Raw genomic sequence first — 19034 nt, forward strand, 5'->3', positions numbered from 1 at the left:
GCATCTCCTTGCACCTTTTTTGATATTTAATAAAAACATATTCTTTTTATACCTTGATACCGGTGCTTTTTTCGTATCAATTTTGATTTGGAGATGTGATGTTATATGGGCAAATATAAAGACTTTTTTGTTCTGTTAGCATATTTTCACAGTGAGTAACTTGTATTCTAAATGTTGCAATGTGGGCTGTAGAGTTTCCACACTTGTCTCCCATAAAGTACAAGTTAATCGTCATTTAGTTGGCAGCTGTGAGGTCTTGATAGTTTGCATACCCAAGTGCAGTCAATGTGGCAAGACATTCCTCAGACAATCATTAACCCCTTACTGACATCTGCAGTTTGTGGATAACGACCTTAGCACACAGCCAGGATCTGCCTCATACAGCCCCAATTAGAGTGGAGCTCTGTTCACAACTGTTAACCTGTTAAATGCTACTGTCAACTCTTGACAGCGGCATTAACAGTGTGCCAGCATGCTTATGCTAGTACATCATTCTAAGCACTCATTGGCATCCACGTGATGTGATCACAGGGCAACAATATGACAGGCGTGAGTCTGTTGAAGACCTTTGTACCTATCATCTTGGAGCTCTTTGAAACTCTGGCTGTTGGAAATATTTCTTTATTTGCCTGTCGCTGTCTGTTTCTACGTAGGTGTGAATTAAGAGATAAAATGCGTAAAATTTAATTTTGTCAAGGAAATGTTTTTTTTCTCTACAGGGACCTTTTGGAATATTTTTAGAAAATGATATAATACGTGTAAGATGGTTCAATATATGCAATGAATGATCAATATTAAAAAATATTTTCCTCTTAATTGCAATTTATGCCCTTGTAAAAGGCTGTTTAATGATTAAGAGTCTGCAAGATGTAAGTCATATGAAAAACTTTGGGCACCCCTATTAATGTTAACCTTTTTTCTTTATAACAATTTGCGTTTTTGCAACAGGTATTTCAGTTTCATATATCTAATAACTGATGAACTGAGTAATATTTCTGGATTGAAATGAGGTTTATTGTACTTACAGAAAATGTGCAATCCGCATTTAAACAAAATTTGACCGGTGCAAAAGTATGGGCACCTCAACATAAAAGTGACATTAATATTTTGTAGATCCTCCTTTTGCAAAAATCACAGCCTGTAGTCTCTTCCTGTAGCTTTTAATGATTTCCTGGATCCTGGATAAAGGTATATTTGACCATTCCTGTTTACAAAACAATTCCAGTTCAGTTAAGTTTGATGGTCGCTGAGCATATTCAGCACGCTTCAAATCATCCCACAGATTTTCAATGATATTCAGGTCTGGAGACTGGGATGGCCATTCCAGAACATTGTAATTGTTCCTATGCATGAACGCCTGAGTAGATTTGCAGCGGTGTTTTATATCATTGTCTTGCTGAAATATCCATCCCCTGCGTGACTTCAACTTCGTCACTGATTCTTGCACATTATTGTCAAGAATCTGCTGATACCGAGTTGAATCCATGCGACCCTCAACTTTAACAAGATTCCCGGTGCCGGCATTGGCCACACAGCCCCAAAGCATGATGGAACCTCCACCAAATTTTACTGTGGGTAGCAAGTGCTTTTCTTAAAATGCCGTGTTTTTTTGCCTCCATGCATAACGCCTTTTTGTATGACCAAACAACTCAATCTTTGTTTCATCAGTCCACAGGACCTTCTTCCAAAATGTAACTGGCTTGTCCAAATGTGCTTTTGCATACCTCAGGTGACTGTTTGTGGCGTGCTTGCAGAAACTGCTTCTTTCGCATCAGTCTCCCATACAGCTTCTCCTTGTGCAACGTGCGATGTATTGTTGACCGATGCACATTGACACCATCTGCAGCAAGATGAAGCTGCAGGTCTTTGGAGGTTGTCTGTGGATTGTCCTTGACTGTTCTCACCATTCTTTTCTGCCTTTCTGATATTTTTCTTGGCCTGCCACTTCTGGGCTTAACAAGAACTGTACGTGTGTTCTTCCATTTCCTTACTAGGTTCCTCACAGTGGAAACTGACAGTTTAAATCTCTGAGACAACTTTTTGTATCCTTCCCCTGAACAACTATGTTGAATAATCTTTGCTTTCATATCATTCGAGAGTTGTTTTGAGGAGCCCATGATGCCACTCTTCATAGGAGATTCAAATAGGAGAACTACTTGCAAGTGGCCACCTTAAATACCTTCTCTCATGATTGGATACACCTGCCTATGAAGTTCAAAGCTCAATGAGGTTACAAAACCAATTTAGTGCTTAGTAAGTCAGTAAAAAGTAGTTAGCAGTGTTCAAATCAAGAAATTGATAAGGGTGCCCATACTTTTGCACTGTTTAAATTTTGTTTAAATGCGGATTGCACATTTTCTGTTAGTACAATAAACCTCATTTCAATCCAGAAATATTACTCAGTCCATCAGTTATTAGATATATGAAACTGAAATAGCTGTTGCAAAAACCGAAATTGTTATAAAGAAAAAAGATTAACATCAATAGGGGTGCCCAAACTTTGTCATATGACTGTATGTATATGACCTTTTGAGTGTTGTAGCTTTCTTTGATAGTTTACATATATATTTTTTTTTTAATGTTCATTGCAGTGTGTTATCCCATTAAAAATGCCTGTAATACTCACTCATTAGAAACACGAATAATAAATTACTGGTTTTAGGTTCTATCAAAATATTTTAACATATATGTATCTGTTTTTTATTGTTGAACTTGGACCTATACCACCTCACTACTAGTTTAAGCAGTAAAATTGTCTTGACATGTTCTTTTTAAAGGGGTACTCCAAGGAGATGAGTTCTAATAGCCTTGCCCACATAAACTATAAAGATCCTTAGTGCTGTTCCCCACCCTGAGTACCTGTAATTCAATGTGACCCTGGGGCTGCTAATCAGTGCCCCCCCCCCCCCCCCCTTCTTGGATGTTATAGAACACATCAGGGGGCCTGATTTATTCTGGTAGCAGTCAGCTCTCTGATGATATTGGTTTCCCTGCAGTCCAAGAACAGGGGGTTTGGTGAGATATCGTATTATCAGTGGGCTGGTTGATAGTAAAAGCATGGAGCAAGCCATTCCCTGTCACGCCCCCTCTTTTCGGACAGAAGCGAAGTAGTTATCAGGGGGCTTGCTGTTAAAGCCGGGTGAAGGCCAGGCCCCATTATGTGTGATGTAATGACCCAGCAGGGAGGCGGAGCACCAAGGATTATCTCCACAAGTACACTGAGTACTGTAAGGGGTGCTTCACACACAGCGAGATCGCTGCTGAGATTGCTGCTGAGTCACGCTTTTTGTGACGCAGCAGTGACCTCATTAGCGATCTCGCTGTGTGTGACACTGAGCAGCGATCTGGCCCCTGCTTTGAGATCGCTGCTTGTTACACACAGCCCTGGTTCGTTTTTTTATTGTTGCTCTCCTGCTGTGACGCACAGATCGCTGTGTGTGACAGCGAGAGAGCGACGAAATGAAGCGAGCAGAGAGCAGGAGCCAGCGTCTAGCAGCTGCGGTAAGCTGTAACCAGGGTAAACATCGGGTAACCAAGGTGGTTACCCGATATTTACCTTCGTTACCAGCCTCTGCCGCTCTCACGCTGCCAGTGCTGGCTCCCTGCTCTCTGCACATGTGGCTGCAGTACACATCGGGTAATTAACCCAATGTGTACTGTAGCTAGGAGAGCAGGGAGCCAGCGCTAAGCAGTGTGCGCGGCTCCCTGCTCTCTGCACATGTAGAGACGTTATGATCGCTGCTGCCTCGCTGTGTTTGACAGCTAAGCAGCGATCATAACAGCGACATACAAGGTCGCTGTTACGTCACAGAAAATGGTGACGTAACAGCGATGTCGCTGTCGCTATGTGTGAACCCAGCTTAAGGGTGGGGAGCAGTACTGTTCATTACATCTTTATAGTTTGAGTATAGCTATTAGAATAATGTTTAATCTCCCAGGATTTCCCCCTTTAGGGCACAGTCATTTTTATCAAGAGTTTTTGTTGGGGTTTTTATTTTACTATGGGAAGAAAAATGTTAACATGTGTTTCCTTCAACAGTTACAGGATAATAAAGGGTTCCTTTCCATGATCAACCATGTTCTCAGTATTGATGGATTATACTTCTCCACTTCGTATGATCTTACCCATACACTGCAAAGATTGTCCAACACAAGTCCAGAATTTCAAGAAATGAGTCTACTAGAAAGGGTGAGAAAACAAATATGCTTTTATTATATAATTAGTTATGTAGAATGTAGAGAGATTTACCTACACGTGTTTAAATAATTGCCACTTTTGTGACTCAGTAGCCAGTTTAGAAGCTGTCATATTGTTTTGTTTTTTTCATCTAGCAACAACTTGGGAAATAAAAAAAAATCGTGAAAAAAAACCAACCACCAAATCTGTTTAAAAAATGAAACCAAAAACTCCGTGTGTGTGTTAAGTGGAGACCTGTCAATCATGCAGAGCCCAGCAGAGAGAAAGTTATTGGCCCAACTTAGTCATCCTAGTTACCTTATTCCAAGCTCCCTGTTTATCCTAAATTTTCTACACATCCCGGTCTGTTTCATAGTGACCTGATTCATTCCAGCCTTAATTTTGGGAATTGAATCACATGGCAGTTTCCTTTTCTCGTTCCATAGTCATACCCCACCATATTTTCTTCAGTGCTTGAGGTATATTGGATTAGATTTTTGGGCACTCTTTTTATTTTTCTTTTCACATTTTTCTTTGAGTTAAAGCAGCTATGTGTAGTAATTACTTGACTGGATGAATGCATACATTGTCTAACTAGCTTTCATCTCATTTCAATATTATAATTAGGGCCTGATTCATTAAGAGTTGCATTTTGCTGCTTGTTAGGTTTCATAAAACTGCTACAGGATGATGCATCTTATTCATTAAAACTTGCACGTCACTTACAGAGTAACCATCATTTTTAATTTTTATTTAATAAATCAGTAGTACAGATGAAATAAGCAACTTTGTAATACAGTATATGTTAAGACAAATTTGCTTCTTTCTCTGCCAGAATTGATCAGTCATCAAAATTCTCAATTCTGAGGTAAAATATGTATTCATTGAAGACTATTACTGAAGACATTACTGAGATAGATGGCAGTGGTTACTGATGAGATTCAATGTAGATAGAGGAGGGGCTGGAGGTCTAGTTCCCCTCTTTTCCCCTCTCTAGCTTTTTCCCTTGTCGCCTTTATGAACATAGACTACTTAGTGCTCACTCTTCATTGAGTGGCGAGGCAATTGTCATGCTCCTTAGACTGCCAACCTCTGCGGTTAGAGGTTTACATTAGAAATTATAGGTTTGTCTAACCCCCTTTACGACATTCACTATACGTGTACAGCGCTGTGGGAGGTGCGTTCCCACAGACATGCAGCGGCAAAATCAGTAGCGGATGTCCACTATAAGTGCTTCTCAATAAATTAGAATATCAAAAAGTTAATTTCAGTTATTCAATACAAAAAGTGAAACACATACAGTATATAGCATCATTACAACCAGAGGGATCTATTTCAAGTATTTTATTTATGATAATGTTGATGATTATTGCTTACAGCCAATGAAAACCTGAAAATCATTCTCAGAAAATTAGAATTATTAACACAACACCTGCAAAGGCTTCCCAAAGCGTTTAAAATTGTCCCTTAGTCTGGTTAAGTAGGCTACACAATCATGGGACAGACTGATGACTTGACACATGTCCAAAAGGCAGACATTGAAACACTCCATAAGGAGGTTAAGCCACAAAAGGTCATTGCTAAAGAAGCTGGCTGTTCAGGGTACTGTATCCAAGTATATTAATGGAAAATTTAGTGGAAAGAAAAAGTGTGGTAGGAAAAGGGTGCACAAGCAACCGGGATAAAAATAGCATTGAAAGGATTAAAAAAGGCCATTCAAAATTTGGAGGAGATGCAGAAGGAGTGGACTGCTGCTGGAGTCAGTGCTTCAAGAGCTACCACACACAGACATATCCAGGACATGGGCTACAGGTGTCACACTCCTTGTGTCAAGTCACTCATGACCAATAGACCACACCAGAAGCGTCTTACCTGAGGCAAGGAGAAAAAGAACTGGACTGTTGCTCAGTGGTCCAAGGTGTTTTTTTCAGATGAAAGTAAATTTTGCATTTCATTTGGAAATTAAGGTCCCAGAGTCTGGAGGAAGAGTGGAGAAGCCACAATCCAAGCTGCTTGAGGTCTAGTGTGAAGTTTCCACAATCAGTGATTCTTTGGGGAGCCATGTCATCTGCTGATGTAGATCCACTGTGTTTCATCAAAACCAAAGTAATTTTCCAGCAGGACTTGGCACCTATCCATGCTGCTAAAAGTACCAATACCTGGTTTAATAGCCACAGTATCACTGTGCTTGATTGACCCACAACTCGCCTGACCTAAACCCCATAGAGAATCTATGGGGTATTGTCAAGAGGAAGATGAGGGACATTAGACCTAACAATGTCGACGAGCTGAAGGCTGCTATCAAAGCAACCTAGGCTTCCATAACACCTCAGCAGTGCCACAGGCTGATCACCTCCATGCCACGCCACATTGATGCAGTAATTCATGCAGTAGGAGCCCCGACCAAATATTGAGTGCATTTACTGTACATACCGTATTTTTCGGACCATAAGACGCACTTTTTTTCCCCCAAATGTTGGGGGAAAGTGGGGGGTGCGTCTTATGGTCTGAATGTGGCTGCGGGGAATGTGGGTGCTGCGGTGGAGCGGGTCATCGGGGGCACGAGCAGGCTGTAGCAGCCTGCCGTGACCACGTGGACCCGCTCATATAATATGCACGCCCATCCCCCGCCCATCATCCCTCAGCGCTGAAGCCGGCGCTGACAGGTGGGCGGGATGATGGGCGGGGGATAAACAGCCGGCTCGCATGATCACCCCTGGCAACTACGGCCTGGAGTGATCATGTGCGGCTGTATTCACTGCTCCCCGCGCGTCATCATCAGCGCGGGGAGCAGTGAATCAGTGAGTGTACAGTACTCACTGTTCCCTGCAGCATCGCTCGTCCTTCCGTCTGTGTCAGCGGCAGCGCCGCTGATTGGAGCCGTCCCCATTACCCTGCTGGATCGCGATCATCTCCTGTGTTTGTGCCGGCAGCTGAGTGGAGACTAGCGGCGCGCACAGCGATGACGTCATCGCTGTGCGCACGTGTCCACACGCAGCCGCCGGGACACTGGCACAGACACAGGAGATGATGGCGATCCAGCAGGGTAATGGGGACGGCTCCAATCAGCGGCGCTGCCGCTGACACAGACAGGACGAGCGATGCTGCAGGGAGTGAGGTAAAGTGAGGTGAGTATGAACGTTTATTTTTTTTATGTGCCACAGGATGCGGCCATACACCAGGATGGGGGCATATGATGAGCCGGATGGGGGCATATGATAAGCCGGATGGGGGCATATGATGAGCCGGATGGGGGCATATGATGAGCCGGATGGGGGCATATGATGAGCCGGATGGGGGCATATGATGAGCCGGATGGGGGCATATGATGAGCCGGATGGGGGCATATGATGAGCCGGATGGGGCATATTATGAGCCGGATGGGGGCATATGATGAGCAGGATGGGGGCATATGATGAGCAGGATGGGGGCATATGATGAGCCGGATGGGGGCATATGATGAGCCGGATGGGGGCATATTATGAGCAGGATGGGGGCATATTATGAGCCGGATGGGGCCATATGCCATGATGGGTTATATAGCAGGATGCGGCCACATGCCAGTATATAGCAGGATGCGGCCGTATGGCAGGATTACGGTATATAGCAGGATGAGGGACATATACTGTATATACCAGGCAGGGAGGATCATTACCAGGATGCGGCACCTTAGTAGAGAATTTGGGGACATTACCCCCATAACAGTGTCAGCAGCAGATCCTCGCCCCATGACACTGTGTCATGACCACATTTTTTGCTTAAAATTTTATTTTCCTATTTTCCTCCTCTAAAACCAGGGTGCGTCTTATGGTCCGAAAAATACGGTACTTTTCTGTAGGCCAACATTTCTGAGTTAAAAATCATTTTTTCAGTTAGTATTATATAATATTCTAATTTTCTGAGATAATGACTTTCGGGTTTTCATTGGCTGTAAGCCATAATCATCAACATTAAGAGAAATAAACTTTGTAATGACTCTATAATATATGCGTTTCCCTTTTTGCATTGAATTACTGAAATTAACATTTTGATATTGGGACCACGGGGGAACACTATTCTCCTTAAGGAGACTTTGCAAGCCAGTCTGGCTGCCAGGTAAGGGGACTTATAGCTGCAATGCCCCTCTGGGAAATATTCAAATTGTCTCTCCAGTAAAGGAGACAAACTCTAGCACAGCGCCACCTATTGGAAGTAGCGATCCTAAAAGTCACAAGTGGATTTTCAACAATCCTTTGAAATATGACTCAGGATATATAAGCCAGATCAGAATCCCAATTTGCAGACACGGTGTTTCGGGGTGCTTGCCCCTCGTCAGTGCAAAGTATGGGGGTGTCTGATCTGGCTCATGAGAAAGCTATGTGGGGACCACGGGGGAACACTATTCTCCTTAAGGAGACTTTGCAAGCCAGTCTGGCTGCCAGGTAAGGGGACTTATAGCTGCAATGCCCCTCTGGGAAATATTCAAATTGTCTCTCCAGTAAAGGAGACAAACTCTAGCACAGCGCCACCTATTGGAAGTAGCGATCCTAAAAGTCACAAGTGGATTTTCAACAATCCTTTGAAATATGACTCAGGATATATAAGCCAGATCAGAATCCCAATTTGCAGACACGGTGTTTCGGGGTGCTTGCCCCTCGTCAGTGCAAAGTATGGGGGTGTCTGATCTGGCTCATGAGAAAGCTATGTGGGGACCACGGGGGAACACTATTCTCCTTAAGGAGACTTTGCAAGCCAGTCTGGCTGCCAGGTAAGGGGACTTATAGCTGCAATGCCCCTCTGGGAAATATTCAAATTGTCTCTCCAGTAAAGGAGACAAACTCTAGCACAGCGCCACCTATTGGAAGTAGCGATCCTAAAAGTCACAAGTGGATTTTCAACAATCCTTTGAAATATGACTCAGGATATATAAGCCAGATCAGAATCCCAATTTGCAGACACGGTGTTTCGGGGTGCTTGCCCCTCGTCAGTGCAAAGTATGGGGGTGTCTGATCTGGCTCATGAGAAAGCTATGTGGGGACCACGGGGGAACACTATTCTCCTTAAGGAGACTTTGCAAGCCAGTCTGGCTGCCAGGTAAGGGGACTTATAGCTGCAATGCCCCTCTGGGAAATATTCAAATTGTCTCTCCAGTAAAGGAGACAAACTCTAGCACAGCGCCACCTATTGGAAGTAGCGATCCTAAAAGTCACAAGTGGATTTTCAACAATCCTTTGAAATATGACTCAGGATATATAAGCCAGATCAGAATCCCAATTTGCAGACACGGTGTTTCGGGGTGCTTGCCCCTCGTCAGTGCAAAGTATGGGGGTGTCTGATCTGGCTCATGAGAAAGCTATGTGGGGACCACGGGGGAACACTATTCTCCTTAAGGAGACTTTGCAAGCCAGTCTGGCTGCCAGGTAAGGGGACTTATAGCTGCAATGCCCCTCTGGGAAATATTCAAATTGTCTCTCCAGTAAAGGAGACAAACTCTAGCACAGCGCCACCTATTGGAAGTAGCGATCCTAAAAGTCACAAGTGGATTTTCAACAATCCTTTGAAATATGACTCAGGATATATAAGCCAGATCAGAATCCCAATTTGCAGACATGGTGTTTCGGGGTGCTTGCCCCTCGTCAGTGCAAAGTATGGGGGTGTCTGATCTGGCTCATGAGAAAGCTATGTGGGGACCACGGGGGAACACTATTCTCCTTAAGGAGACTTTGCAAGCCAGTCTGGCTGCCAGGTAAGGGGACTTATAGCTGCAATGCCCCTCTGGGAAATATTCAAATTGTCTCTCCAGTAAAGGAGACAAACTCTAGCACAGCGCCACCTATTGGAAGTAGCGATCCTAAAAGTCACAAGTGGATTTTCAACAATCCTTTGAAATATGACTCAGGATATATAAGCCAGATCAGAATCCCAATTTGCAGACACGGTGTTTCGGGGTGCTTGCCCCTCGTCAGTGCAAAGTATGGGGGTGTCTGATCTGGCTCATGAGAAAGCTATGTGGGGACCACGGGGGAACACTATTCTCCTTAAGGAGACTTTGCAAGCCAGTCTGGCTGCCAGGTAAGGGGACTTATAGCTGCAATGCCCCTCTGGGAAATATTCAAATTGTCTCTCCAGTAAAGGAGACAAACTCTAGCACAGCGCCACCTATTGGAAGTAGCGATCCTAAAAGTCACAAGTGGATTTTCAACAATCCTTTGAAATATGACTCAGGATATATAAGCCAGATCAGAATCCCAATTTGTAGACACGGTGTTTCGGGGTGCTTGCCCCTCGTCAGTGCAAAGTATGGGGGTGTCTGATCTGGCTCATGAGAAAGCTATGTGGGGACCACGGGGGAACACTATTCTCCTTAAGGAGACTTTGCAAGCCAGTCTGGCTGCCAGGTAAGGGGACTTATAGCTGCAATGCCCCTCTGGGAAATATTCAAATTGTCTCTCCAGTAAAGGAGACAAACTCTAGCACAGCGCCACCTATTGGAAGTAGCGATCCTAAAAGTCACAAGTGGATTTTCAACAATCCTTTGAAATATGACTCAGGATATATAAGCCAGATCAGAATCCCAATTTGCAGACACGGTGTTTCGGGGTGCTTGCCCCTCGTCAGTGCAAAGTATGGGGGTGTCTGATCTGGCTCATGAGAAAGCTATGTGGGGACCACGGGGGAACACTATTCTCCTTAAGGAGACTTTGCAAGCCAGTCTGGCTGCCAGGTAAGGGGACTTATAGCTGCAATGCCCCTCTGGGAAATATTCAAATTGTCTCTCCAGTAAAGGAGACAAACTCTAGCACAGCGCCACCTATTGGAAGTAGCGATCCTAAAAGTCACAAGTGGATTTTCAACAATCCTTTGAAATATGACTCAGGATATATAAGCCAGATCAGAATCCCAATTTGCAGACACGGTGTTTCGGGGTGCTTGCCCCTCGTCAGTGCAAAGTATGGGGGTGTCTGATCTGGCTCATGAGAAAGCTATGTGGGGACCACGGGGGAACACTATTCTCCTTAAGGAGACTTTGCAAGCCAGTCTGGCTGCCAGGTAAGGGGACTTATAGCTGCAATGCCCCTCTGGGAAATATTCAAATTGTCTCTCCAGTAAAGGAGACAAACTCTAGCACAGCGCCACCTATTGGAAGTAGCGATCCTAAAAGTCACAAGTGGATTTTCAACAATCCTTTGAAATATGACTCAGGATATATAAGCCAGATCAGAATCCCAATTTGCAGACACGGTGTTTCGGGGTGCTTGCCCCTCGTCAGTGCAAAGTATGGGGGTGGTCCCCACATAGCTTTCTCATGAGCCAGATCAGACACCCCCATACTTTGCACTGACGAGGGGCAAGCACCCCGAAACACCGTGTCTGCAAATTGGGATTCTGATCTGGCTTATATATCCTGAGTCATATTTCAAAGGATTGTTGAAAATCCACTTGTGACTTTTAGGATCGCTACTTCCAATAGGTGGCGCTGTGCTAGAGTTTGTCTCCTTTACTGGAGAGACAATTTGAATATTTCCCAGAGGGGCATTGCAGCTATAAGTCCCCTTACCTGGCAGCCAGACTGGCTTGCAAAGTCTCCTTAAGGAGAATAGTGTTCCCCCGTGGTCCCCACATAGCTTTCTCATGAGCCAGATCAGACACCCCCATACTTTGCACTGACGAGGGGCAAGCACCCCGAAACACCGTGTCTGCAAATTGGGATTCTGATCTGGCTTATATATCCTGAGTCATATTTCAAAGGATTGTTGAAAATCCACTTGTGACTTTTAGGATCGCTACTTCCAATAGGTGGCGCTGTGCTAGAGTTTGTCTCCTTTACTGGAGAGACAATTTGAATATTTCCCAGAGGGGCATTGCAGCTATAAGTCCCCTTACCTGGCAGCCAGACTGGCTTGCAAAGTCTCCTTAAGGAGAATAGTGTTCCCCCGTGGTCCCCACATAGCTTTCTCATGAGCCAGATCAGACACCCCCATACTTTGCACTGACGAGGGGCAAGCACCCCGAAACACCGTGTCTGCAAATTGGGATTCTGATCTGGCTTATATATCCTGAGTCATATTTCAAAGGATTGTTGAAAATCCACTTGTGACTTTTAGGATCGCTACTTCCAATAGGTGGCGCTGTGCTAGAGCTTGTCTCCTTTACTGGAGAGACAATTTGAATATTTCCCAGAGGGGCATTGCAGCTATAAGTCCCCTTACCTGGCAGCCAGACTGGCTTGCAAAGTCTCCTTAAGGAGAATAGTGTTCCCCCGTGGTCCCCACATAGCTTTCTCATGAGCCAGATCAGACACCCCCATACTTTGCACTGACGAGGGGCAAGCACCCCGAAACACCGTGTCTGCAAATTGGGATTCTGATCTGGCTTATATATCCTGAGTCATATTTCAAAGGATTGTTGAAAATCCACTTGTGACTTTTAGGATCGCTACTTCCAATAGGTGGCGCTGTGCTAGAGTTTGTCTCCTTTACTGGAGAGACAATTTGAATATTTCCCAGAGGGGCATTGCAGCTATAAGTCCCCTTACCTGGCAGCCAGACTGGCTTGCAAAGTCTCCTTAAGGAGAATAGTGTTCCCCCGTGGTCCCCACATAGCTTTCTCATGAGCCAGATCAGACACCCCCATACTTTGCACTGACGAGGGGCAAGCACCCCGAAACACCGTGTCTGCAAATTGGGATTCTGATCTGGCTTATATATCCTGAGTCATATTTCAAAGGATTGTTGAAAATCCACTTGTGACTTTTAGGATCGCTACTTCCAATAGGTGGCGCTGTGCTAGAGTTTGTCTCCTTTACTGGAGAGACAATTTGAATATTTCCCAGAGGGGCATTGCAGCTATAAGTCCCCTTACCTGGCAGCCAGACTGGCTTGCAAAGTCTCCTTAAGGAGAATAGTGTTCCCCCGTGGTCCCCACATAGCTTTCTCATGAGCCAGATCAGACACCCCCATACTTTGCACTGACGAGGGGCAAGTACCCCGAAACACCGTGTCTGCAAATTGGGATTCTGATCTGGCTTATATATCCTGAGTCATATTTCAAAGGATTGTTGAAAATCCACTTGTGACTTTTAGGATCGCTACTTCCAATAGGTGGCGCTGTGTTACATTTTGATATTTACATTTATTGTGAACTTCTTGTATGTGTCATAGCTGACACCCTGTTGTAATGGCCACGAGCGTGCTAGCACGGATTACGAGTATTTAACCCTTCTGATGCCTCTGTCTATTGCAACAGTGGTCAATCTTCATGTAGAAGGGAAGGGGGCTCCCTCTCTGCTTCGATCAGCATAATGTGATTGCATTTTGCCCATTTGTCTCCATGATGACCATGGGCGGAATCATATCCTTCGGGGTTACATAGTTAAGGAGTAGAGATGAGCGGACCCCAACTATAAAAGTTCGGACTAGCGCGGTTTCAAAGTTTCTCTGGTGCCGGGCCTGGGATTTTGTCTGTTCCGGAACTGGCACTCGAGAAGTTAAAAATAAATAAATAAAGAAAATGGGAATGAAGCAAGAGCTTCAAACTTACAAGGCTCCATCGCAGCTGTACACTGCTCCCGTTTGGCTGTACGTTTATCCTACGGCCTCCACTCATCATTGCTCTTCCATATGCACTCAGCACTGCTTTCCCTGCCCTCTGTCCGGCCTTGCCTGTGTGATTGGTTGCAGTCAGACGTGCCCCCAGCCTGTGTGACCATGTCTGACTGCAATCAGTCATCGCTCATCGCGGCTCATTCATTTTCTCCGTGGGGCGCACAGCAAGCAGTTATGCTCTATGGCCGCTTGCTGTCACAGAGATGTAGCTGGAATTGTCGTGGGACCTCGTGTTGATTACGTCGCACTTACAAGGTGTTTAGGGGTTAATAAAGTGGTGAAAGAGGGTGGTTTTTGTATTTTATTTCAAATAAAGGATTTTTTTTGTTTGAAACTTTCTCTTACAGATTAGGGATGAGGGAGTGTCTCAGATGCCTGCCATTACTAACCTAGGGCTTAGTAGCATCTGTTGGCTGTTATTAACCCCTTATTACCCCTATTTCCACCGAACCAGGGCAATCGAAAAGAGCCGGGTAAAGCACCGGGCTTGTCGCATCTAATGGATGCGATAATTCCGTGCGGCTTAATTCCGTGCGGCTGCAGTTTGCTATTTTAAGGCTTGGGGGCGGCCAATAACCGTGGCCCTCCACATTCTGAGAATACCAACCCCCAGCTGTCAGGCTTTACCTTGGCTGGGTTTCAAAATTGGGGAAACTGCATGCTGGTTTTTTAAATTTATTTAAATAATTTTAAAAAAGCTGCATGTGGTTCCTCTTATTAGGATACTCAGCCAAGATGAGCTCAGGGCTGGGGGTGTAGCCTCTGGCTGTGGCTTTAGCTGTGTTCATATCATACTATGAGGAGACCATACACCATTTTTTTTTAATTTTATTGATTTTTATTGTACGGGTAGAGTCACACTGACGTATGACTCGCACGAGTGCACTGTGCCCCATGTAAAGCAATGCAGCAGCTCACATTTGTGAGTTTTTTTTCTCAGCCCTAATCGGACTGAGGAAAAATTTGCAGCATGCTGCGATTGTGGCAGGTGTTACCTTTTTACGTGTTACTTGCGCTAGTATTAAGTACCATCACCCAGCCTGCCACTCTCCCAACACGAGCGTGCAGCTGCATAGAAATACATGCAGATGCACGCTACTGTCCAGACAGCAGCAGGCCGTGCCTGGTGATGCGACTCAATACTCGTGTGAGTAACACCAACCTGTCTGCGAGTCTCCTATCACCCACACCCTTACAAGTCTATGGGTCTGAGAGAAACATCGGATTGCACTCGCATGTTATCCAAGTGCATTGCGATATACGCACAGGCTGACCGTGGAGGAGATGGGGAGATTAATTCCTCCACAGCTGTGCCCCGATCACAGGATCGGGTAACAGTCATATTACACTCGGCTCACGCTCACAGGAGAACCTGAGTCGAGGGTCATTAGCATATCCCATCCAATGCTCTCACATCGGAAGCCATACGCCAGTGTGACCCCGGCCTACATTATAGCTGAGCATAGTACATGTGATTAGAAGCAGACAGCTGACACGCTGCCACTGTGTGGGGGCGCGGCTGACTGCAAACAGCGGTACCGGTGGGCGGGGTAAACAGTGCATATTCAAAGAAGGTTGCTGTGGAAGTGAATGCATGACCTGGAAACAGCTTGCCGCCATGACATAGGAGCGGCTGTGCTGTACTCACCCATGCTATCTCCTTATCCTTTTTACCAACCATTTTAATCTCCGGTCTCTGATCCCCATCGACTTATCCGGGGACTGGATTCCGGATCGGAACTGGGTTTAAAAAGAAAAAGAAAAAATAGTGACAGGGACCATATGGTCCCGGTTTTCTTTGAGCACGCCCAGCTCTAGTAAGGAGGCCTGTGAGGTCTTGCCTTGAGCATATACCTCCTGCCTGTGTGCCAGTCACTGATCTAATGCTTTTATACTGCAGGGCATTAGATCAGCGACCAGGGCAGGGAAAGTTGATGTCACATCCTGGGATTAGGTAAAAAATAAATATACAGTAAAGACCAAAAGTTTGGACACACCTTCTCATCTCTAGAACAACTATTAAGAGGAGATTTTGTGCAGCAGGCCTTCATGGTAAAATAGCTGCTAGGAAACCACTGCTAAGGACAGACAACAAGCAGAAGAGATTTGTTTGGGCTAATGAACACAAGGAATGGACATTAGACCATTGGAAATCTGTGCTTTGGTCTGATGAGTCCAAATTTGAGATCTTTGGATCCAACCACCGTGTCTTTGTAGTAAAGGTGTAATTAATAAATAACGTTTGGAACACCATTCTAAGTCTGAACTGGGTGCAAAAACCTAAAAAAAAATCACTATATGGAGAGAAGGTATGCACACCAGTGACTATGCAAGGGAAGGTGAACGGATGGACTCTACATGCCTAGTTCCCACCATGAAGCATGGAGGAGATGGTGTGGGGGTGCTTTGCTGGTGACGCTGTTTATGGATTTATCCAAAATTGAAGGCATACAGAATCAGCATGCCTACCACAGCATCTTGCAGCGGCGTGCTATTCCATACGGTTTACGTTTAGTTGGACCATCATTTATTTTTCAACAGGACAATGACCCTCAAACACACCTCCAGGCTGTTTAAGGGCTATTTGACTAAGAAGGAGAGTGATTGGGTGCTACACCAGATGACCTAACCTCCACAGTCACCAGACCTGAACCCAATCGAGATGGTTTGGGGTGAGCTGGACCGCAGAGTGAAGGCAAAAGGGCCAACAAGTGCTAAGTATCTCTGGGAACTCCTTCAAGACTGTTGGAAGACCATTTCCAGTGACTACCTCTTGAGGCTCATCAAGAGAATGCCAAGAGTGTGCAAAGCAGTAATCAAAGCAACAGGTGGCTACTTTGAAGAATATAGAATATAAGACATATTTTCAGTTGTTTCACACTTTTTTAAGTATTTTATTCCACATGTTTTAATTCATAGTTTTGATGCCTTCATTGTGAATCTACAATTTTCAGAGTCCTGAAAATAAAAACTTTGAGAAGGTGTGTCCAAACTTTTGGTCTGTACTGTGTGCGGGTGGGTGCGTGTGCGTGTGTGTGTGTATATGTATGTATGTGTGTGTGCTATATATATATATATATATATATATATATATATATATATATATATATATATATATATATATATAGATATATATATAGATAGATAGATAGATAGATAGATAGATAGATAGATAGATAGATAGATAGATAGATAGATAGATAGATAGATAGATAGATATAGCAGACATGCTTGGAGTAGCAAAATCAACAGTCGGGTACATTCTGAGAAAAAAGGAATTGACTGGTGAGCTTGGGAACTCAAAAAGGCCTGGGCGTCCACGGATGACAACAGTGGTGGATGATCGCCGCATACTTTCTTTGGTGAAGAAGAACCCGTTCACAACATCAACTGAAGTCCAGAACACTCTGTGAAGTAGGTGTATCTGTCTCTAAGTCAACAGTAAAGAGAAGACTCCATGAAAGTAATTACAAAGGGTTCACATCTAGATGCAAACCATTCATCAATTCCAAAAATAGACAGGCCAGAGTTAAATTTGCTGAAAAACACCTCATGAAGCCAGCTCAGTTCTGGAAAAGTATTCTATGGACAGATGAGACAAAGATCAATCTGTACCAGAATGATGGGAAGAAAAAAGTTACGAGAAGAAAGGGAATGGCACATGATCCAAGGCACACCACATCCTCTGTAAAACATGGTGGAGGCAACGTGATGGCATGGGCATGCATGGCTTTCAATGGCACTGGGTCACTTGTGTTTATTGATGACATAACAGCAGACAAGAGTAGCCGGATGAATTCTGAAGTGTACCGGGATATACTTTCAGCCCAGATTCAGCGAAATGCCGCAAAGTTGATTGGACGGCGCTTCATAGTACAGATGGACAAATTACCCTAAGCATACAGCCAAAACTACCCAGGAGTTCATGAGTGCAAAAAAGTGGAACATTCTGCAATGGCCAAGTCAATCACCAGATCTTAACCCAATTGAGCATGCATTTCACTTGCTCAAATCTAGACTTAAGACGGAAAGACCCACAAAGAAGCAAGACCTGAAGGCTGCGGCTGTAAAGGCCTGGCAAAGCATTAAGAAGGAGGAAACCCAGCGTTTGGTGATGTCCATGGGTTCCAGACTTAAGGCAGTGATTGCCTCCAAAGGATTCGCAACAAAATATTGAAAATAAAAATATTTTGTTTGGGTTTGGTTTATTTGTCCAATTACTTTTGACCTCCTATAATGTGGAGTGTTTGTAAAGAAATGTGTACAATTCCTACAATTTCTATCAGATATTTTTGTTCAAACCTTCAAATTAAACGTTAGTCTGCACTTGAATTCTGTTGTAGAGGTTTCATTTTAAATCCAATGTGGTGGCATGCAGAGCTCAACTCGCGAAAATTGTGTCACTGTCTAAATATTTCTGGACCTAACTGTAATATATATATATATATATATATATATATATATATATATATATATATATATATATATATATATATATATATATATATATATATATATATATATATATATATATATATATAAAATCTATCTATGCAGTGGAACCTCGCTTAACGAGTAACTCAGTTAGTGAGTATTTCGCATAACGAGCAAGGCTTTCTGTAAATTTGTAACTGTGTTACGAGAAAGCCTTGCTGTACGAGCAAAATACTCACCGCACACCCTTCCGGTTCCGTACATCCACCACGCTCTAACCCGCTCTTGCAGTCCACACAAACACGCACGCACACACATATAGTATTATGCTCACCTTACCTTCTGTTCCCTCGCTGGCTTCCTGGAACTTGCATGTATCGGGTAACCAAGGCGACCGATGCCGGACCTTCCGCACTCAGCGCGCTGACGGCAAAGGCAGGAGCCGCTTGCCTCTGGCCAGCGCGCTGCCTTTTGAGTAGCGGCTGACAGGGGAAGGTCCTCCCTCCACAGGATGTGTTACACGGTAACCATCACGACGAGGGAGGAACTTTCCCTGTCAGGCTCTACTCAAAGGCAGCACGCTGGCCAAACAAAGGCAAGCGTCTCCTGCCTTTGACGTCAGTGCGCTGAGTGTGGAAGGTCCGGCATCGGTCGCCTTGGTTACCCGATACACAGCGTGTACGGGTGAACTGCAAGTTCCAGGAGACCGGCGAGGGAGCGGAAGGTAAGGTGAGCATAATCTGTATTTGTGTGTGTTTGTGCATGTGTTTGTGCGTATGTGGAATGGCACAATAGGGCACCAGTATGGGACATCTAACAAGTTGTGGAACGAATTGTCT

General features: G+C 44.5%; 1 protein-coding gene across 3 annotated transcripts in view; it reads left to right on the forward strand.

Moving 5' to 3' along the window:
- SACM1L (SAC1 like phosphatidylinositide phosphatase) overlaps nucleotides 1–19034 on the forward strand; it is a 543139-nt gene that overhangs the window by 156354 nt on the left and 367751 nt on the right. For all 3 annotated transcript variants that reach the window (XM_075315019.1, XM_075315018.1, XM_075315020.1), the window contains one exon: nucleotides 4040–4189. In XM_075315019.1, coding sequence (XP_075171134.1) covers nucleotides 4040–4189 — 150 coding nt within the window. The remainder of the gene's footprint in view (nucleotides 1–4039; nucleotides 4190–19034) is intronic.

This window comes from Anomaloglossus baeobatrachus, chromosome 6 (genome assembly GCF_048569485.1).
Source record: "Anomaloglossus baeobatrachus isolate aAnoBae1 chromosome 6, aAnoBae1.hap1, whole genome shotgun sequence".
Classification (NCBI taxonomy): Eukaryota; Metazoa; Chordata; class Amphibia; order Anura; family Aromobatidae; genus Anomaloglossus; species Anomaloglossus baeobatrachus.